The 22880-nt window shown below is 42.3% G+C and overlaps 1 protein-coding gene across 2 annotated transcripts in view; it reads right to left on the bottom strand.

Annotated features, from left to right (window-relative positions):
- The window catches only part of ANXA7 (annexin A7), a 33710-nt gene that overhangs the window by 1593 nt on the left and 9237 nt on the right, over positions 1 to 22880 (bottom strand). For both annotated transcript variants that reach the window (XM_007443630.4, XM_088154588.1), the window contains exons 3-12: positions 20008 to 20230; positions 19199 to 19294; positions 18307 to 18347; positions 15173 to 15275; positions 14057 to 14151; positions 12696 to 12809; positions 9039 to 9209; positions 7102 to 7272; positions 6876 to 6951; positions 5498 to 5610 (exon numbers count right to left, since the gene is read on the bottom strand). In XM_007443630.4, the coding sequence (XP_007443692.1) occupies positions 5498 to 5610; positions 6876 to 6951; positions 7102 to 7272; positions 9039 to 9209; positions 12696 to 12809; positions 14057 to 14151; positions 15173 to 15275; positions 18307 to 18347; positions 19199 to 19294; positions 20008 to 20230 (1203 nt within the window). The remainder of the gene's footprint in view (positions 1 to 5497; positions 5611 to 6875; positions 6952 to 7101; positions 7273 to 9038; positions 9210 to 12695; positions 12810 to 14056; positions 14152 to 15172; positions 15276 to 18306; positions 18348 to 19198; positions 19295 to 20007; positions 20231 to 22880) is intronic.

Genomic DNA, 22880 nt, shown 5'->3' with positions numbered 1-22880 from the left:
AGTGGCAGTGCAGCGGCTGAACTAGAGGCTTGGGGGCAGTGGCTGAGACTACTGAAGGCCCTGGGCCGCTACTTCAGCCCAGCCCTGGCACTGCCGCAAGTGCTGCTGTGCAGGGCGGCCAAAAGCGCATAGGTGGGGGGGAGATAGGCAGATGGGGGGAGCTGCAGCACCCCTGCAGTCGCAAGTGCTGCTGGGCCAGGCTGAGGCTTCCAGGGGCAGCTGCAGCTTTGTGCTGCAGCACCCCCGAAATCTAGCACAGCCTGCACCGGGTCTCCCAGGGCCTCCCCACCCCCCTGTGGCACCACTGCATTCCTTTCCTGGGACTCCTTCTGCTTAATAACCCACAGTTCTCGGTTAACAGCAGCAACCAGGAGTGCTGGGATTGCGGTCGCTAAGCGAAGCAGTCATGTGACATCTTGCTTTATAACCGCATTGCTTAGTGATGGAAATTCCAGTCCCAATTGTGGTCGTTAAGCGAGGACTATCTGTATTGTTTAGCACTGGAAACGCAAACATATTTTAGCTGTTTGCAGAATTGATTAATATAAATCAACCACCAATGACTGTAATGAATAATGGCTTCAATTTATCAATATATGTATGTCTATAAAAATGCATTTGGTATGCTTTTCTTTTTTCAGTTTTTTTCCCTTTTATTATTTTTGTATTCTTTTTCTTTTTTTTTGTTTTTTGTATTTAGTTAATTAAAAGGGGGGGGGGAGATATACTCTTGTTAATACTTTTATTTTTAAAAAAGTCCCTGTTTGTATCAATTGTCATAGGCCACTGTGAGCAATGCGACTGGCACTTTTCCATTATTTATATTTTCAGTGAGCTAATAACTAATACAGAAAGGATATTCTCTAGTGAAAACATAAACAGAACTTTTTAAGAAAGTTTCTGGGTTAGGTAGCATTACCAGATGGAATTTCTTTAATTTAAAAGGCTGAGTTGCTACCGGAAACAGCTGTTTTCTAAAGCTCCAATGCGCATAACTACAACTATGAATAAACAAACAAACTTTCCAACTGGCTCTATTTTCTATAATGGAATTTTTCACAAAGAAAGACGGGAAATAACAACAACAATAAAATATGGAAGTAAGGACAGTTGTTACGATCAAAACTCAGCAGTACTGCAGTTTTTAAGGAGTTCCAGATGGCAAGGAAGCCTGGGTCTTTTCAGGCCGCTACATTCTGGCAGCAAATAGCTTCTGTGAATGAAGTTCAATCTATATAATGTATCCCTTGCTTCATATGATTTTCCTGGCCATGGCTGTTCTTAATCTAGCCACCCCATTTACCCCCTCCCCAGAGCCAGTGGAGAACTGCGGGGTCCCTCCAGTGAGTCTGGGACTCCCTCCTGGGAGGGAGAGTCTGGGAGGGAGTCTGGGAGTATGTGAGGATATCAGGATCCACCTCCTGGATGGGAGACAGGAGGTGTGAGGGAGGGAGTGGGATGTCCACCCTGCCGACTAGTGAGAGAGGTCGTGCAGGGGGGCAGAGGGTGTGTGGGAGTGTAAGGTTCGGTGGGGGGTGGGTCCTGGCGGCACCGAGAGTATGAGCTGGTGCGCCGGGGTGACCCTCCCTCACCTGTGAGCGTTTGGGGGTGATTGAGGATGACTGGTTGAAAGGAGGGACCCTTGTCCCGGACTGGGGACCCCGGAAGTCCAGGATTGGAGGGATTTGGGCCCAAAACCCCCGGGGACTATGTGGGGGGCTACACTATAGAGATGGTGACGGGTAGGGGACAATATGGCAGGAGCTGGAGGGCAGGCCATCTTCAGGGAAGACGCCCCCGGTGTGTGTTACCAGTGGTGTGTTCCGCCCCTCCTGGCTCATTCCCAGGCCCTGGTCAGCAGGTTCGTAGGGGCCCTGGCCTTCGGCTGCTGCTGCTTAATGCCAGGTTGGTTAACAACAAGGCCCCCCTCATATGTGACTTGATCACCGAGGAGGGGGCAGACCTGGCATGCATTACTGAGACCTGGCTGGGGGCCGAGGGGGGGTGCCCCTCTTGGAAACATGCCCAGCTGGATTCACGGTGTGGCACCAGCCGAGATGCCAGGGCAGGGGAGGAGGGGTGGCTGTTGCGATCCAGGAATCTCTAGTGGCCTTCAGGGGCATTGCTCCCCAAGTCTCTTGCTGTGAGACGCTGTTCTTTAGGTTGGGCTCCCTTGAACAGTTGGGAGTGCTGCTACTGTACCAGCCTCACTGCTGCGTGGCAGCCTCCCTGCCTGAGCTGCTAGAGGCCATCTCGGGGCTGGTGGTGGAGTTCCCCTGGCTTATGGTTCTGGGGGACTTCAACCTGCCCTCCCTGGGGCAGTCCTCGAACGTGGCTCGGGAGTTCATGGCTACCATGGCAGCCATGGGCCTGCCTCAAATTGTGCGGGACCCAACCCGAGACAGCGGCCACATGCTGGATTTGGTTTTCTTGTCAGAGCAATGGCAAAGTGATCTGAGGGGAGATCTACAGCTTTCCCTGTTGTCATGGTCAGATCACATCCTGGTGACCCTGAGTTTCTCCTATACCACCCCACTCCCCAGGGAGGCAGGACCCATGCGATTGGTCCATCCCCAGTGCCTGATGGACCCGTCAGGGTTTCAGAGGGAGCTGGGGGATATTCCCATGGATCTGCTGCACGGTCCAGCGGAGGCCTTGGCTGCTGCCTGGAATAGGGAGGTGGCCGGGGCCTTGGACAGGATCGTGCCTATGTGACCTCTCCTGCCACATCAGCCCCGACACTCCCCGTGGTTTACAGAGGAGTTGAGGGTGCCGAAGAGGGTCAAGGGACGTCTAGAGCACCGCTGGAGGAAGACAAAGACCAAATCCGACTGAACACAGGTTAGAGCTGCTATCAAGCCCTACATTGTGGCAATAAGAGCAGTGAAGCACCAATACTTCACCGCCTTATTGCATCCGCAGAATGCCGCCTGGTGGCCCTGTTCAGAATCACTAGGTCCCTCCTTGGCAAGGGGGATGTGGGGGTTCATTTGCAGGGCCGTGCAGAGGAATTTTTGGAGCATCTGCGGGACTAAGTCGCTTGGATTCATTCCAAGTTAGACTCCGAGTGTGGGGCAGGGTCTAGGGAAATACCGGGGGACCATTCTTACCCAGTTATCTGGGAACAGTTTGATCCTGTTGCTCCTGAGGAAGTGGACAGGATCCTGGGGACTGTGAAGGCCACCACTTGCCATCTTGACCCATGCCCCTCCTGGCTGGTAAAAGCAGCCCGGGAGGTGACATGTGGTTGGATCCAAGTGATGGTTACTACACCCTTGCAGCAGGGAGTGTTTCCAGCTGCCTTTAAGGAGGTGTTGGTGCACCCCCTCCTCAAGAAACCCTTCCAGGATCCTACCATACTGGACAATTTCCATCCAGTCTCCCACCTCCCCTTTTTGGGGAAGGTGGTTGAGAAAGTGGTGGGATCACAGTTCCAAAGGGTTCTGGAGGAAACGGATTATCTGGACCCCTTCCAGTCAGGTTTCAGGCCCGGTTATGGAATGGAAACGGCATTGGTCGCACTTATGGATGATCTCTGGTGGGAGCGGGATGGTGGAAGTGTGACCATCCTTGCTCTCCTTGATCTCTCAGCGGCCTTCAATACCGTCAACCACGGTATCCTGTTGGGACGACTCAGGGAATTGGGGGTGGGCAGCACCGTTTTGTGCTGGTTTACCTCCTTTCTTCAGGGCCGATCCCAATCGGTGGTGATAGGGAGCGAGAGGTCCCATCCTCGGCCCCTCCTTTGTGGGGTGCCGCAGGGTTCGGTTCTCTCTCTGCTCCTTTTCAACATTTACATGAAACTGCTGGGTGAGATCATCCACCATCATGGGATGAGGTATCATCAGTATGCTGATGATACGCAATTATACATCTCCATCCCAGGTGAAGTAAGTGATGCCATGACCGCCCTTTCGCGATGCCTGGAGGCTATAAGTGTCTGGATGGGGAACAACAGGCTTCAGCTGAACCCTGGTAAGACGGAGTGGCTGTGGGTTAATGGCTCCCCTGTATCCAGGACTTTGTCATCTTTGGTGCTGGATGAGGTAGCACTGCCCCAGACAGACCCAGTGCATAATCTGGGGGTCCTCCTAGACTCATGGCTCCTGCTTGAAGAGCAGGTGGCAGCCGTGGCCAGGAGGGCCTTTGCACAACTTCGGGTTGTGCATCAGTTACGCCCTTTCCTGGATCAGGATGCCCTTCGAACAGTCACTCATGCCATTGTTATCTCCCAGATAGACTACTGCAATACGCTCTACATCGGGCTACCCTTGAAGAGTATCCGGAAGCTACAGCTGATCCAGAATGCAGCCGCGTGGGCTATTTTTGGAGCCCCAAGAAGGGCCCATGTAACGCTGTTGCTCCACAAGCTGCATTGGGTACCAGTTTGCTTCTGGGTCCAATTCAAGGTGTTGGTTATCACCTTTAAAGCCCTACATGGCATGGGACCAGGTTACCCAAGGGACCACCTCTCCCCTATAACTTCAACCCGTCCCACCCGATCACACAGAGAGGGCATGCTTCGGACCCCCTCAGTAAAAGAACTCCGATTAGCGGGGCCCAGAAGGCAGGCCTTCTCTGTGGTAGCCCCCGCTCTTTGGAACATTCTGCCTCCGGAAGTGCAATTGGCCCCCTCACTCCTGGCCTTCCAAAGGGCTTTGAAGATCTGGTTCTGCCACTGTCAGGATCTATGCAAACCAGAACCTTCAATTGTTTTTATTTTTCTTTTATTGCTAACCATACTTTTGCTTTTATTGCTAACCATAGATCAATAGTGAAATACTGGGAATGTTATTCTAACCGTTTGCTTGAACTGCCATAAAAGGGGGGAAGAGGAGGCCAGGTGGCGTTATCTCTATCTTGAAACAGACATCCAAGGCCAGGAGGTGTGAGAACCCGGGCAAGGCGCGAAGAGTTGCAAGCGGGAATAGAAACCTAGAAGTGGGGGAAGTTGGGCTTAAAAGGACAAGGCTTTGCTATGTAGAATTAGACTCAACAAACTATGATGCTGTATGCTTCTGAATAAAGAAATCTCTGATGAAACTTTTGGTCTCCAGAGGATTTACTGAATTTTGGGATTGAGTGTGCAGACTCTGACAGCCACTTAGCCTGGGGTGGGGTGGGAATACTTCAAGCATGGGGATGGTTAGCCCTATAGAGGCCAGCCCCAGATTCTTCATCTCTTAGACTCTCCTTTTCTTTTTTTAGTAATGTTTTTAAATTGATGTTTTATGTATTTATATATATTTATGGTTTTAATGTTTTGTGTGAGTCGCCCAGAGTTCCCCCACTGGGGGGAGATGGGCAGGGGAGAAATGTAATTAAATAAATAAATAAATAAATAAATAAATAAATAAATAAATGGAGAAAGTGGCCAACACAGCTTAGTCATCATGCTTCCTGTATTACTTCTACTAATTCTAATATTAATGTAGAATTAATGGCACAACAGCAAGATACATTGCTATGCATACAATCAGACACAAACAACTCTTACCTCACTGCGAGTTACAGTAATTCTAACCAGGGTAGAGTCATCTGTGCCAGCTCCTTTCATGGCATGATAAAGTCTTTCTGCAAAAAAGGCTGGGCGATTCAGAGCACATTGTACTGCAAGAAAGCAATCCCAAGGATATTTCCAAGTTAGCACTGGTAACTCAAAAAACAGTACTTTCTAGCAGTGTGACAAAACTTTTTCAAACACAAACTTCAGACACAAGATTTAACTTTAATATAAACTGCAAGTTTTCCTCTTCTTATTTTTCTCTTCGCTGTAATGTTTAGACCAGAATTCATTTTGTCCCTACTCGTGGATATGGGTTGGGCATCATTACTGCAGCTCCTTTTAGGAGAGGGAAATAAATGGAAGCCAGAGATACTGGTAAAACACTGATAGAGGTAGGTTGGGACATATAATTCAGTTCATGGAGATTTGCGGTATCTTTTTTAAACTTGGTGTGCTATATGATTGGGCTTTTGGAATCTGTCAGAATGGAAGAGAGGAAATAAACAACTCAGAGGTAGCAAAACCCCAGGTTTTAGAACTGAATCCTGGGCATTAAGAAGCCCTTGACCTCAGGTTTGGGGCCTGGCTCTCCCTTTCTGTCCCCCAAACCATTTTTCTTGTCGCACTGGCAATCCCACATTCCCCAGAAGTAACAGATGACCATGAGTATTAGCTGCCCAGAGTCAGTGTGGAGCCAGGTGGCACCCAATTTGAATGAAATAAAATAATAAATAAATAAGGTATTAGATAGAGAGTTGGAATATTGGTGAGCCAATAAATGTCATGGAGTCCTGGTGGAACACGGGGAAATATTTCTGCTTTGAACTGTCTCCCAGGAATGTCATAGATCGATAAACTGTTGGATTGTGACCTTGATAATGAGAGACAAGTATGAAGAATTCTACATATTCACCAAACAGTGGCTTATTTTTATTTTTCTTCTGAAATTGTTGAGATAAGTTATGTCAAGTAAGAATTTTTTTTTTTTAAAAGTACTGGAACTACTAAGGCTAAATATTGATCAGTACTACTGAAAGAAGTGGGAAGTCCCTCCATTCCAATTCCCAGCCAGAGGACCTTTTAAGTGGAACCACTTCTTGAAAAATACCTTGAAAGAGAATTCAGCGTTAATCTAAAGTTTTGTTCCGAGTCATGTGTTAAATAAGATAATTAAGCACATTAACTGAGTCTTACATTACATAATGTCTCCTGCTGTTAATCCCCTGAGAGAGGATATTAAAAACCTAGTTTCTAACCAGTAGTATCTTTCAAAAACTATTCTAACTCCCAATTCTTGTGGGTGCTTGAAAATTTAATTAGCCATAAAATCTTTTTTAAAAAGGAAGAAAAAATGGGGAAAATGTCTTACAGATAGTCTTCAAGCCACGTTCTACATTTCCTGAAAATTCCCGGCCAATGCTGCTTAATAAATCACGGTTAGCTATCTGCAAATAAATGTTAGGAAAATGAAAACAAATTGTAAAGCGTGCTGGTTGAAGCAATTTTGCCTTTTGCAGCCAACAGTTTACTTGAGGTCAACAGAATGACTTCTGAGCTTCAGTTCCCCAGTCCAATCTTTCTGTTCTTCGGTATACCTGTGAATAGGCTTCCACAGTGGCTTTCAGCTGGGGGAAGCTTCTAGAAGCAAGGATCATATTGAAGCAAGACTCATCTGTTCCCAGTTTCCCTTCCCCGGCTTGGTAAAGTCGTTGAGCATCCTGCTGAGCTTTTTGATAATCTACAGTTTGATTCTCGTCCCGATTACCCTGCAAAGAAAAACAATGTATCATGACCACTGCACACTAGGTGTCAAGTCCACAATGTCCAAACCCCAATTCAGAAGCAATCTCACGCAACCAGGCTTGGTTCAGAAAAATACTTCTTTATTAAGTGGTACATGTAGCTTGCAAACAGAACATTGCTAAAACTAAAGCCTTGGGTAAACTTCCCTCTATTTATCCCCCCTCCCCTTATTGCCTGGCGTCTCAATTCCTCATCACCTGGTGTTGACCTCTCTCCTTCCTCCCCCTCCTACCCTTTCCTGGCTCTTTGGGCCCCAGCTGCCTTGCCGGCAATCAGGCCAGTCTAAATTGCCCATATATGGTTAAGTACCGTCCCACCACCCGTTACTACTCCTATTACAACCTTTAACTGCAACCCCCCCCCTTAGTTACAATTGGCAGAAACAAATCAATCCAACTCCCATCGAATACAATGCAATGTAAAACAACAATAGTAGGGTGATGCAGGTTCTGACACTAGGCTAACTTTCAAATTGTCACTAATCGCTTAATAATACTGTACAATATAAAGAATGAGAAACCCAGTATTCTGAAAATTAGTCATGCATAATTTCTAAAGAAAATGTTTAATTTCTTGCTATCCACCATGTTTCAAAACTGTATAGAAAAATTACCATTTGGAATGTGGGCTGCAATCCATATATCTCCACAAGGGATTTCTGAAACTAAGAAAGTGTCTCCTTAACTATTTTTATTTATGTATGGCAAAAATATCTAATGTCTATTTAATTTCTTTAAGATAACCTGTTTCAATGCTATTGGGCAAGTACAAGCATGTATAATATAATAAACCAATAATTGCATTCTCTCCAATTCTGAAACTGAGTGATCTTAAATATTACACTAGAAGAAAAATAAGGCCACTGAAAAATAAGGGCATCTTTCTACATGCCTTGGGAACTCCATAGATACAGAGTTTTATTAGTTTGCACTCTGAAATAATTCAAAAGCAAACAAAACCCTAGGAACTTAGAAAACTCTTGGAACCTTCTGGGAATTAGAGAATGTTGAGGAAGTCAGTTTAAAAATAGGTTAAAGAAAAGAACGAAATTGGCTTGCTTAAACATTGCAAATGAAGTAATGCAAGGCTTTAGTTTTAATTCTAGACAGTATTCCTTTGCAGCTTCTCTCCTCCTACCACAGATATCAGAAGCAACAAAGAATTAGCAGCAGCTTGAGTAAGAAAGACAGCCCAGGCATTTGAAAGGGAGTTCCGGAGGCACAGTAAGGCTTCCTGTTCCTGGTAAAGTTTACCATGTGGGTGGACTAGAGTTTGGCTGCATGTGAATACATTCTATCCCTACTTTCTATTTAGAGATATGTAAGAGATAAATATGGTAGCTGACTTTCATTCTTCAGCATCCTATGGAAGTTGTCCTACAGCACTCCTTTTCTTCAATGTGTCTTGTCCTGGGACCCCCACTCCACTTCTGAAAGCCTGGCTCTGGCCTCTCCTTGAATCAACAACGTACTTTCAACAGCTAAAGCTGTCTAGATCCATCATGGTTTGCCAGCCATTACACCTCCAAACTCTCCTCACTGCTTCCCAGAAGATATTCTGTTATAAGTCTCAACCTGCCACTGCCTCCTGTCACCCAAAGTTTCCAGCTGACTGTCACCCAAAGTTTCAATGTTTATTGAAAGAATAAAATAATAATTTTATTATTTATTCAAAGAACAGGCTTCACAAACAGAAATAATATTGTGACAAAATGTGGTGGTGATCTCACCTGACACATAGATACAAGCAATCGTTCAAAGTGACCAGATGTATCAGCCTGAATATCATGCTCAATATCTCTTCCAAATTCATTCTTGTAACACCTGACTATTTCTCGAATCTCCTGATTTGTTCTTGTGCAAAGAATTTCAATCAATACATTTTCTTGGGTACCTGCACCCTGTAAGTAGAAAAACAAAGAAGCTGAATCACCCCCCAAAAGAGTGCTAGAAAATTATATATGATTATATATGTATTTTATACTACATCAGCATCTAGAGAGTAGTTGCAAGCATAGGTTATGCAATGCCCAACCCAACCCAACCCAACCCAACCCAAATCAGTATCAGATTCTATCTCTGATTGCCTCCTCCTCATGATTTTCCGTGTGGTCCTGGGCGGTTCCACTTCCTGGAGATTACTTCAGGTTAATGAACAACCTTCCTAGTGGTGGAAAGACACGGTGTTTGGAAAGTGTGGGAACCTCAGAAATATAGCTTTTATATATCGGAGTCTGAATGTCCTTTGGCTCTTCTAAATAAGGATTACTGGCCCCTCTTTTTAAAGAGTAAATTCCTCAACTACCATAAAGACAGGGAGCAATCTCAACGCTTCCCTTTCCTCCAGTGACCTTACTCCTGTCCACCTCAGCCTGCCTTGCTTCTGTGCTTCCTCTTGCCCCTTTGGCTCTCCTTCTTCCTGCTTGCTACTTTTCTTCACTTAATTAACTCTGCTGTGCTCCTTTATTAGCGTCTCTTTTTCTCTTCCATACAGATGAACTGCTTTTAGGGCTCATACAGATCCTTAAGCAAGCTGGCCTATGTGCCATTCCCATGGCTGAGGCTGATGGCTGGTCCAGCCTGGCCCCCACTTCAACCGAAGAGCAGGAGCAGGGGACAGAGAACTGCAGCCAACTCCTGGGCTCCAGAGCTCCTGAGTTCCTGTTGGCATTTTCGGTGCCACCAGGTGTTGCAACAATTTGGCCACATGAAAGGTAAATATGATTTGAGAGGCACAACAGAGACCTAGTGAAACCATTCCCCGGACTTAAATATAGGCAATGAAGGAAACAATTTGTTCAGAACAAATAGCAATTTGTTTTCTAGCAATAGAAGAGGAATAGTTGCTCTCTGTTAAAAATATTCATTCTTGCTCAGACATTCAAATGAATGAATGCTCTAGAGCAGTGTTGTCCAAACTTGGCCACTTTAAGATGAGTGGACTTCAACTCCCAGAATTCCCCAGCCAGCATGGCTGGCTGGGGAACTCTGGGAGTTGAAGTCCACTCATCTTAAAGTGGCCAAGTTTGGACAACACTACTCTAGAGTATCTTGGTGGTCTTGTTGACATTCTCCTTGAGAAGGTAAAGGAAGGCATAGGAGGATCAGAAATGCTTGACTTGATTCTAACCAATATGGAAAACAGTTGAGGAAATGGAAATAGCAAGAACATTTCAGGAAAAGTGCTATGTAATGCAGGAGTTTTTTATTTTAAGGGAAAAATGCTGAATGCAAGTATCTATTTTGGACATAAAGTGGGGGAGGGGGGAGGTTATTAGAGCAATAGTGAATAAGATTCCATGGCAGGAGAAGCTAGTGATAAAATGAACTCGAAAAGGGTAGGAATTGCTAGAGAACAAGATAGGAAAAGGAACTGTCAGAGAAGGAATCACATTGGTCTGGCTCAGAGAAAGAATGTTATACAATTGTGTACAACCTTGAAAAACTTCACAGTTACAGGTAGTCCTCACTTAGTGACTCTTATTGGGACCAGCAACTCCATTGCTAAGCAAAGCGGTCGTTAAGCAGGAAATCACATGACCATGACTGTACCTTCTGGCTTGAAAGAGACAAGACTAGTCAGTTTCATACCTCGGGCTTTTGCTTGCCTCCTAACTGCTCCCCCACCCCTTGGAAGGCTCCAATCCTACTTACTGTCTTGCACACATAGAAAACAATGCGATCACACCACAACCCAGGGCTGGGAGCCACAGACGCACTACGCAAACAGCTTACAGTACCCTCTTGAAATCCTTTCTCCAGTCTCTCTGCTCTGCAGGAAGGGGGGAGAGAAAAAAAAGCAAGCAATTTCTGTAGCCAATCTCTCCTTTGTCTGATCCTTTCTCGCTGTTGGTGTGATCATGTTGCTCTCAATATGTAGAAAAGAAAACAGCTTACTCTCTTGCAATCTCTTTCTCTCCAGTCTCTCAGCTCTGGGTGGTGGGGGGGTAGGGGAGTGGTTAGGAAGCAAGCAAAAGCCAAAGGTGTAAAACGGACCAGTCTTGCCTCTTTCCAGCCAGAAAGCACAGTCGCAGTTACATGATTTTCCAATTAGCGGCTGCTTCTTAGTGGTGGAGTTGCTGGTCCCAATTAGAGTTATTAAGTGAGGACTGCCTGTAACTGTGAAGTACTGAAATAGCTACAGGAAATCAAGTGTCCGTCTGTAGGAAACTTGTCTTAAAGGACTGTGACTTCACAATCCAGTCCATCAGAGAGAAGATGAACAGAGAGTAGATGCACTGTCCAGAGGCTCCTCAGAGGAAGACATCAGTCCATATGGAATTGTGGGAGGATGTAGACTCAGACATGGATGGATACACACATATGTGCGCCTAGAAGGCATATGGTGGTCTCAAGCCAACTTTGACTCCTTAGTCTTCTTTTAAAAGGAGGGGGTGCTAAGAGGGCAGCCCCCTTGAGCCCCTCTCTGCCAGCCTTTCCAGATAAGGAATCAACATTTTATCTCAGACATCCTTCCAGTGACATAGGCAAAAATGAGATTACCTTCAATCTAGGTTAAAAAAAAGTTTTTGTCCTGTTGAAACTGAGATATCTAAGCAAAAAGGATACATGCCAAGAGAATGGAAAAATTGAGACTACTGTCCCTTTAGCCCAAGGTTAAAGCTGCAAATTTCCAGAAAACCAGAAAGAAAGTAAACGTAAGAAGGCATCAAAAAGAAACTTCTGGTTCAAGGAATTATTATTTGTGAAGACATAGGTAAATGTCTAGATAATATTACACTAGGATTATTTTTAAATTCTGCATAATTAAGTTCTGCTTTACTGAGTCTGATATTCATTATTTTTATGTAAGCTCCACCTCTTTGATCAAATTGGGAACTTGGTGCAATAGATATCCCCAAATTTCTTACAGAAATTGCCATCTGACAATGATCTTACATTGCTTCTGTGTACCTCTCTATAAGAGAACCTTTGGTGCAGTTATCTTTAATCTTAGCACCTCTGTATTATCTCTTTCCTATTAAACATCTTGGCATGCAAGTACCGTAAGTTAAAAAGGAAGATTTCCCGTTTCTTATTTTTAATAAAGTTAGACACCAAGTAAAGGTGTCTCCCAAGAAGATAAGGCAGTGGCAGCAGAACTACCAAGCAGCTACACCAGTGCAGGAAGGCAACAAGGGTGTGCAAAACTCAGAAGTGACAGCTTCTGGGAAAACGTTGAGATATTCCCCTCTTCTTTCACCCAATAGGCTCACTTACTTTACTTACATTTAGGGACCATATTGTACTAGAAGATACTGAACTACTGATTTATCCAAAATAAGTTTCAAAAGTAACTATCAATGCAGGTTTTCATCATTGGTAACAGTCATTCTGATCTCACGGCTTTTATTTTTGCACCTAATATTTCTTAAATAAAACCATACCTTCATTGCATGCCTTAAACTCCAGGCATCATAATAGGTCCGTGGCATGAACAATGCGAGGATCAACTCTTCCATATTCCCACTAAGCTCTGACTTCAGGTCTTTAATTAAATCCTGTCCAGTTATTAAAATAAGTATCAGAAGGATGTATATTCAGAAAACCTTATACATCTATTTGAACATACCGCAAGACAACAATCAGCTAGAGGCAGATACATTTTAAACAGAAAATTAAGGAAATAGATCACTCATTTTAAGTTTTTTATTTATTTGTATTAGGAGACTCTAATTATTTAGAATTTAATTATTTTTAAAGAAATTACTTTTGATTATTAAGTGTAAAACTTAAATGCAATGTTTTAATTAGTAAAACAGGATTGGATAACAATAATAATTAACTCAATAGAAACATTACTATGGATGGGCTGCAGTGCACAGGCACCCATACCACAAACAATGTGGCAATTAAGAAAACATAAACAAACAAACAAACAAGGAAAGAAAGCAAGCAAGCAAGCAAGCAATGGGAGTCACAGGTAAGCAGGCCAGTGGGTGACAGCTGCAGGTGACAGCTACGGGTGGGTGAGGAGTGCCGCAGACAAAAAAGCGGCAGGAGCAGGAATGACTTGTGACCTCCTGCCAGCTTCCCCATTGACTTTGCTTGTAGGAAGGTGGGAGGGAACATCAGAAATCATGATCATGTGACCGCAGCTTGCTGTGATGTCATAATCATGAGCTGGGCATCGAGCGCCCAGATTGTGATCATGTGACCATGGGGACACTGCAACGGTTGGAACTCTGAGGACCGGTTGTAAGTCTCCCTCGTTCAGCGCCACTGTAACTTTGAACAGTCACTGAACGAGTGATCATAACCTGAGGACTACCTGTATGTGCTGAGTGCAAACAGATGGTCATATCCAATCAGCAAAACATTGCTGGGTGGCCTCATTCATTTCTGACTTCCTTGAAAACAGGTGCAGAAAGGAGAGTGAATTTGACCACAAAATATAAAATGTATTTTTTTATCTGTACATAAGTATAGCTTGACCTTTTAGCCCTCAAGAAAAGTATCAAATGTATCCAATCTTGAAAATTGGTTATAGGGCATTCAGAGGAGGGGCTGAAATATGGAAATATGGAAATATGGAATCGAAATATGGAATTCTTCCTTGACTCAATATAATAAACATCATTCCCAGAATGCAATGATCAGTAAAGTTACACGTAACACACAAACAAAGGGAAGACAAAACCAGATTTAATTTATAGACCTTCCTTTGCTCCGACACATACAAAATGTCCTGCCATATTCCTGCTCTTCCTTTGTCAATTATTGGAAAAAAGATAACCAACCATCTTACCTTGCCATACATGGTCTTGAAAGCAGCTTTAATCTGTTGCCTCTGATCACTGGAACGGTTGGCCACAACATCGATGATTGCTTGCTCATCCGTACCTTGGAAGCAAGAAAGACATCAAAGTAGTCAATTTTATATAACAGCCATTTCTCTGTCCCAGCCTTGGAGGCCACACTTGGTATTTCAAAGCATGATGGAGGTGCTCTCACAAAGTGGCTGCCAAAGAGAGTAAGAAATACCCATTTATCAGGAGCTAACTAATGAGGTTACTCCCTGCCAACGTCAGCCTCTAGTTGGCCTTCGCCTTTTTTTCTGAGCAGATAGGCATATTTCTGAGCAAAGCACTGGACTGCAGCTCTCTTCCATGTTTATTTTTTAAGAATATTTAAGGAGCATATGTGGGTTCCAGCATCCTTCTTGGACATAAAGATGATTTTTAAAAAATTTATAGATAGAATAAAGATGGTGCTTTCCTTTGCAGCACATTCACTTTCCCTTTAAAATTAAAATAATCCAAACTCTTTTTTAAAAAAATTAATCAGGTGGTACAGGTGGCCAAGCAGGCAGGTGTCTAAGAAACTGTTCTGGTGGCCAGTCTGGGCATCTCACTGGGTCCAAGGTTCTGCACCCTCAGGCTGCTGTGGCAAAATGTCTGCTGCATTTGGGTTTTCACAGGGGCGTCACAGATATCAGAGGACTTCTTAAAATGTGTTTTCAACAGTCCAAACTAAGGGGGAAAGTTTTCAGATGTGGAGATCATGTCAGGGGAAACTCTGAACATCAAGGGGTTCTTGCTAAAGTGCATCTACAACTAGTACATTATTCTAGCACACAGGATTTATCCTGGTTATTATCTTTATTCTCCTTTATAGGTCAGTCTATACCCAGCTTCTTTGTCCTTTGATACTGTTGCCCAATTCTCTCTTTTTTTAATTGAACAGTTGAGCCATGAAAGTAGAAAATAATATTGCCAGCAAACTCCATTGCACAATAATCTCATATCATTATTTCTAAAAGCAGTAATAAAAATATCTAGAGAAAACAGAAGCAAATCTGGCTTTTGTGCTCAATTCTAAATGTAAACACCACACAAATATTTCAAAATATCAACACTCTTACCAAATCCCTTCATAGCCTTGCGCAAAATTTCTGCATCCCTCCCGGCGTCAAAGTTAGGAGCAGGTCGAATTGTGCCTTGCGTGCTCTGAGTCACCGCTGCAGGCTGTGAGAATGAAAATCTCTATTATTACAAAACTTGATTCTTATTAAGTATTTATTCAATTTTAATAATCAAATATTGATATTCAGTGCTTTAGCAAGACAGGGAAAGACTTCCTATGTACTGTAGAGTCATGAAGCCAATTTACTATAGCAGAATAAATTTTATTTATACCAAGTACATACTTTTGCTAAAATCTGTTATAGACACACACATTGTACCATTGAACTATAATCCATAAAACACAAATCAGGAGTCCCAATAGCTGGCCACAGTTACAAAGTATGTACATTTTACCTGATGCATTTGATTCTTAAATAAAAATAATTTAAATCAGATTTTAGACTAACTGATTTGGGACTTTTTTCTTTTTTGAGCTTAAAGTAATGTTTCCTTTGATTCATTTTCTGTCTCCATTTTTGGAGATTTTTGTTCTTAGTTACTTTCTTCTTTTTAGTTCACTGCCTTTGAACATGATCATTGTTAGCCTAAACTGGGACTTAGAATCAAGCTTTCAGCTATGTTACATCTGGCTAAGATATTCAGTGTTGCAGCCTTGTTAAACTTCAAAATATGCAGATAGAAGTCTAGTACTAATGCTACCAAGAATACAATCTTATTAAGGGAATCCTATAATGGTGATATGATTTCTGCTGCTGCCACCTCTTCTAGCCACAGAAGAACTGCTCTTGGGAAGGAATAGTTAATACTGAAGCAGCAGCTAGTCAGGTGGAATAATGGCTGAAGAAAAGAGAACCAACACCAGGAGCATCGACTGTAGGCACTAAGGAGTGCCATGGTCTTGATGGCAGGAAGTAAATTCAGTGTGCAAGTATGGACACTATCTTGATGTTGAATAAAACTGCCCAATTGGATTTCCATACTTTCTGAAAGAGCCTCCTGAGAAAAAGAAGAAAAAGTGGTGCCCATATGCTCTGCAGGCTTCGGTTGAACTTCACCATGGGGCTGGGTGATATTTATTTATTTATTTATTTATTTATTCATTCATTCATTCATTCATTCATTCATTCATTCATTCATTCAATTTCCATGGCTGCCCATCTCAAACAAGTGTCTCTGGGTGGTGAACAATCATAAAATCAGTTAAAACCAAGTACAAACACAAAATAAAAATAAATACATACAGCAGCCAAGAAAAATTATAACCATAGATGTTAATATAACTAGGAAATGGGGTGCTTAACACACTCGGGGCCCCAGGCCTGGGCACGTAACAGGTCTTCAAGGCCTTACAAAAGGCCAACAGGGTCGGGGCCATCCTAATTTCTGGAGGAAGGATGTTCCAGAGAGCAGGGGCTATGGCAGAGGAGGCACGCCTCCTAGTCCCCACCAGCCGACATTCCTTGGCTGTCAAGACCCGGAGCATGCCCAACCTGCCAGGCCGAATTGGACAACTGGGAGAAGACAGTCCCTCACGTAACCCGGTCCCAAGCCACGAAGGGCTTTAAAGGTGACAACCAGCACTCTGAATTGCACCCAGAAACATAATGGCAACCAATGCAACTCACAACTGAAATTGTCAAAATTGTTTGACAATTTCAGTGAATGAATAAATGTGGCTAGAAAATAGGGGAGAAAAGAAGCAAGAAATATGTTCAATCATTCTTCTGACAATGTCCCCTCATTATAGAGAAAAAGAGCAATCAGAAGAAGAGTGCTGTGCTTTTTCTTTGATTTTCCAAAGGCAGAAAGCCTTTGTCAATCAAATCCATTACTTTGGGTGTGATCCCCAGCCAAGAAAATATCAAACTTCCTAGAGATAGTGAAAAAGAAGACTCCTCCCTCTGAGGAGAACAGCTAGAATAAGAGAATGTAATCGGACCCACCAATCCCATGTTTGCACGTGACAGATTTATTCTTCTATATGTTATATCCATTTTTATTACAATTCCTGTACTTCTCTTACACAAACGTATGGGAAATGAGGGGGCTAAAATCCGTGTACAAAACTGGCTTTCAGAACTCTACCATAAAGAGTCTGGCAGTGGTGTTGCCCAACAGGATTCTCACCAACTGGTGCTGATTCAGCAAAAGGTACCACTGAACACCTGGGTCACCTCCACCCTTCCGTATGCCATCCAAGGAGTAAAAGGTCTATTGAGACTCGATTGAACTGAAAAGATCATGTCATTCCTTCTTTCAAAAAAGACAGAAGCAGACTGCCTATTGCTTGGCAGCCCTTCTAGGCCAACATCTATGTTGCTTTTACTCCAGTTATCAGAGGAAGAAAATGAATGGAACGCTGCTTTAAACCTAGACCCAATGCAGGCTTCACAGCAGCTGGATACTCTGTGTGTTCTCTCTGTGCAGCTCTTAGGCTTCAGGCATAAAAAGGAAAGCAGTGAGCTGCTTTAATCTTGTAGGAGGTGGGAGAATGGAGAATGATGAAAAACCTTTAAGAGGTCAATTGGGAGGGAAGGCAATCAAGAAGCAAACGCAATTTAAAAAGGAACATGAGGATGAGAATGATATTTCAGAGTGTGAGCCCAGATCAACTCTGATTGACTGACTGAGTAGATACAGTAAGGCAAGCTAATTCAAGGAACAATGGTTTACAATGACTATGGTTCATCCAATTTAAATATAATGACAAACTATATTCTTTATAGATCAGAAAGTAAGGCTGGTTTGAATGAATGGTGGAAATGGGTTTGCTTTCAGAGAGGTTTGGATATGATCAATTTAGGCCTTCTTAACAGATAAAGGGCTTTTCTAAACTGGACAGTTTTATTGTAGTTTTACATATTCCAAATGACTAAAAGAGCTTTAGGATACTGTCCAAGTGCTGTTTTCCATGTGAGAAAGCCAGAATGCTTTGTCCATTGAGCCCAAGTGGGCTTTGACATTTAGGGCATTCCTTGAACTCCCAAATTGTATTCTAGGAGAAAAAAGGAGCTTCCGTGTGTGATACATATTGAAGGGATTAGTGAATAGCAACTAATCTGCAAAACTAGATTTTTCACTGCAACAATTTCCATCAATGGATTTTATAGCAGAAATGAAAATAACATACCTGCAGGGGTGTTGATGGTGTTTGTCCACCAGGATACCCAGCTTTAAAAGAAAAATATAACTGAGATACAATTCTACTAGTTAATAACTTGTGAGCATACAGATTATGACCAAACTTCAGGGCTTATAAACTGTGTACAAAGTTCCAAATCCCTGTTCCTCTCTTTCAGAACCAAGTATTCACTTCTCTATTACAGCCTGGAGCTCTCTAATTTTTTTCCCCAAGGTCATTTCCAACAATTACTGAAGCTAGCTAGTTAAACTCAGGTTAAAAAATGAGAAGAGAGTTAGTAGTACAGGTAGTCCCCAGTTTAAGAACGAGTTCCGTTCCCAAGGTCTGTCCTTAAGCTGAATTTGTATGTAAATCGGAACAGTATTATTGCATAATATTGTATAAGTAGTATTGTGTAATGAGCTCGAACCGTTGTGTATTTAACTCAAATTTTGCTACAATAGGCTCTGCTCTTAACTATGGGTCATCTGTAAACCAGGTGTTCTTAACCTGGGGACTACCTGTAGATCTAGTGCAGCAACGAACATACCATGAATAGGAGATCAAGGGAATGCCACAGGCTCGCACGCTGTTTCTTCCTAATTTCTGTACCAATTTCCTTTCTTCTCATCTTAGTTACACAGTTGCATTTCCACTGGGCAACAAAACATTCTTTGTAATCAACTTCTAAGCCACTTTTAAAAGCTAAGTTATGCAGCAACTATACGACTGATTCCAACATTATGCAGAAACGCCAGTGGACTACAATGGAGCTAAGGCTGTATTCAGATGCCGTTTCTTGAACCACTGTCTACACATGGGACCATACATTAGGCTGCAATGCATTTCACCCCTAAAGAAGCAAACATATGATTATGATTTCTTCTGACTTGAATTATACCTGGTATTGGCACTGATCCACCTCCACCATAAGTTTGGGATTGAGGCTGTGGATAGCCAAAACCAGAGCCAGCAGGAGGTACTCCAAAACCAGCACCTGGAAGAAAATGCTTTTTAATTTGCAGATAAAACTATATATAATGCTATTATAACTGAAAGATCTAAAAATAACAATTTATCAAAAATAATACTTCATTTTAAATTAAATAACTCCAAAAAGTATTTCTAATCCAGGGTATGTGAACCTCACAGGTACATTATATTGTTGTAACTTCCCCAGAAAAATCTTCTTTTTATGGTTATTCTCAAATTCCATGTAATTGCTCTTATTTTTCCAAAGTTTGATCTGTATATAGCTACACAGACAAAAACATGGTGTGGGATCATGAGCCAGTTCATAAGTTTACACACAACAATTTCATTACTATTTTCTAATTACTGCTTCTCTTATCCACGCTATACTACACTACCCAAATTTTTGTATGTGTGAGACAGAATTTTTCTTTTAAAGTTTTGTGTTAAGATTTATCTTATTCATAATGAATCTTCCTATTAGTCAGACCATGATATGAGAGTGGGATTGGTCCATGACATCAGATATGCAGAATCTTTAAACATGACTAGGACTTGATCAATACTTGAATAGGAAACAAATGGCAGATATGCATTTGTTTTACCTCTCGGTTTCATTCTCACAACAATCCACCAGTGTAGCAGTCACACTACCTGCTTGCTTGTATTTCTGGAAACCTTGGACACAAACATTCAGCACTAGGAGACACACACTGCAAGCAGCATTTGGGAACATACCTCCAGGATAAGTTGGCATGCCACCAGGCTGAGGTCCTCCAGGGTATCCACTAGGTGCAGGAGGATATCCTCCAGGTGCAGTTGGGTAGCCTGCAATCCCTGGGAATTCCCCAGTTGGTGGAGCTGCATTATATTCACTGCCTCCCACAGATGGGAAGCCTCCAGGCACAGCAGGATAAGAATACGGACCAGCAGGTGGATAAATAGACTCTTGTCCTGTAGGCTGAATAGAAACAACCAATCAAATATTAGTATATTTTTAAAAGAGATTCTATTACTCATTTAATTAAGTAGCATAGGGTTCTACAACTACAAATGTTACAGCCAGCATGGTAATTACTGAAAATTCTGGGACTTAATATATACATGCCTGGGAAGCATCCACCTTGGGGTTGGTTGCCCTACAATGACAAAGATGCTTTTGGACAATCCTTCTCATTTGCAGTAACCACAGTTCCTTATGGCAGTTACACGGAACATCCTGAGGGTATAATAATTCCTTAATTTTCAGTTAATGCTTTTGCCTGTTTTTGCTCTTACTAGATTATCTGTTTTGCAAAAAGGCTGGGAACAGAAGGAAGTATCTCCAATGTATATTCTTCTCCATCTGGTAAAGATGGTTCAAGAAGTTAAAATCAATAGATCAAACACGATGGCTGTGGAATGCTATGGATTAAATTCCTTAGAGGCACTTTGGAGTATGCAAGAGTAAAAACATAGTATTTAAGATTGTTTTAGATTGTATTTTAAATGATTTTATCTCTTCTGTAAACTGCCCAAAGTCACTTTTTAACGAGATAGGTGGTGACAAATTTGACATAAATAAATATATATATAAATAAATAAATATATATATATATATATATATATATATATATATATATCTGCAACTGTTTAAAGCAGCAGCATCTTTTTCTGGAATCCTGAGAAAAAACTAGGAAAGTCTCAAAAATCCTAGCTCTGTCCAGCCATTACCACTGAGGGGGAAAAAAGCCCTCAAATAAGAAGCACAGCCAGCAAAATTTGTCTGGAGAATATGGCAAGCAGTCTTGTAAAACAGTACAAAAATCTCAGAAAGAGAAGTGGAACCAAAATATAGTTAATAAAAGATATTAACATTATTAGGGTTACCACTAAGAGAGTGTGCAAGGAAAGCAAATTAGAGTTGGCAAGGGAGTCAGAAGATGCCAAAAAGAGAGGAGAAGCCAAGGGAGGGGAAATCTGTTGACTGTTTGCTGCTAACTCTGAGTGCTGTTAATTGCACATTCTGTCTCCTCTTATTGGCTTGGCCGAAGCTAAGGAAAATGCAGGGTTACTGCATTGCACATCAAGAAAATATACAGTATATCATGTAGAAAATCAGGAATTGGAGCATAGAAATCCGGTTGAAAGTATCTGGATTAGAATAAAAGGAGAGAGAAATGTGATACTATCATGGGAGTTTATTACAGATTAACTGTGCAGGCAGAAGATACAGATGACCAATCTTTCAAAGAGGCATGCAATAGTAATAATAGGAGATTTCAATTATCCTGACATCTCCTGGGAATTTAACTCTGCCAAGAGTCAGAGTTCCAACAAATTCTTGTCCTCTCTTGCTGACAACTTTGTTTGCTAGAATGTGGAAGAACAAGGGAATCTGCAATCCTGGATCTCATGAACAGGGAAAAATTGGTTAAGAAATGAAAGTTACTGATACCTGGGGAAAAGTGGCCATGTTATCTCTGAATTTGTGATATCCAGGGGAAGAGGAACTGGGAAGGGTCAGACCTGAATACTAGAGTTCAGAAGTACAGATTTTGTTGAATATAAAGGAAGCTGGATTGGACCCAATGACCAGAAACCATGAAGGAGAAGAGTTTCCATGAAACAAGATATTGCAGGTACAATTGCAAATAATCCCCACAAGAAGGGAAAAGAAGAGAAATCTAAAGAGGCCGGAGCGAATACAAAAACAGCTCTCTAAAATGCTAAGGAGAAAAAGAGTTATGTACAAGAAAAGGGAGGAGGGAAACCTAACCAAAGAACACAAGCTAGACTCAAGAAACTGCAGAAAATGTGTAAGAAAGGCTAAAGCTCAGAATGAATTGAGGCTTCCAAGTACCAAAACAACCAAAAAGGATTCTTATGGAGTGTTAGAAATAAAAAGAAATCCAAACAGCATGTAGGTCCATTGTAAGAATCAGTGGTGAATCGGTATAATGGGCGATGGTGAGAAGGCAGAAATTTTGCATCTGTCTTCTCTCAGAAAGGCAATGGGGCATCATTCTAACCATCTAGAGTTGCTGGGAGTCAGGCAGCATATACATTTAATTTACTATTATGGTTGGTCACACAGTCAGCCAGATATTTAGACTGGATTTGGCACTTCTATCCACCTACCGAGTCCTTCCCAAAGACCTGGGATAGGCAGATGTTGTTTAAAGGTATCGTTGCAGGGTATAAATTGTTCCAAGTAAAGCTGCCTTTTGCAATTGACTGATGGTGATTTTGTCAGTACTGATGGCATTCAAGTGGTGCTCCAGATGTTTTGGGACTGCACCCAAGGCCCGTATTACTATTAGTACTCTCTTTGCTTTCCTTTGCCACAGTTGTTCCATTCGCAGGTCTTTGTATTTTGTGGTTTTCTTAAGTTTCTCTTCTATTCTGCTGTCTCCAGGTATTGCAGTCCACTATCCAGACCTTTTTGTCTTTCTTATCAAAAATGGTTAAGTCTGTGGTGTCATGTGGCAGGTGCTTGTCTGTTTGAATTCTAAAGTCCCAGAGCACTTTAGCTTCTTCATTTTCTATTACTTTGTCTGTTTTGTGTGCAGTTCTTAATTGCAGGCAAATGGTATTTCTTGCAGATATTCCAATGCACCATTGTTGCTACT

Source organism: Python bivittatus, unplaced genomic scaffold (genome assembly GCF_059951505.1).
Source record: "Python bivittatus isolate LINGU-HERP-01145 unplaced genomic scaffold, Pbiv_v1 ctg000050_np1212, whole genome shotgun sequence".
Classification (NCBI taxonomy): domain Eukaryota; kingdom Metazoa; phylum Chordata; class Lepidosauria; order Squamata; family Pythonidae; genus Python; species Python bivittatus.
The sequence above is the reverse complement of the archived record's forward strand: the minus strand, read 5'-3'. Positions and strand labels throughout refer to the sequence as shown.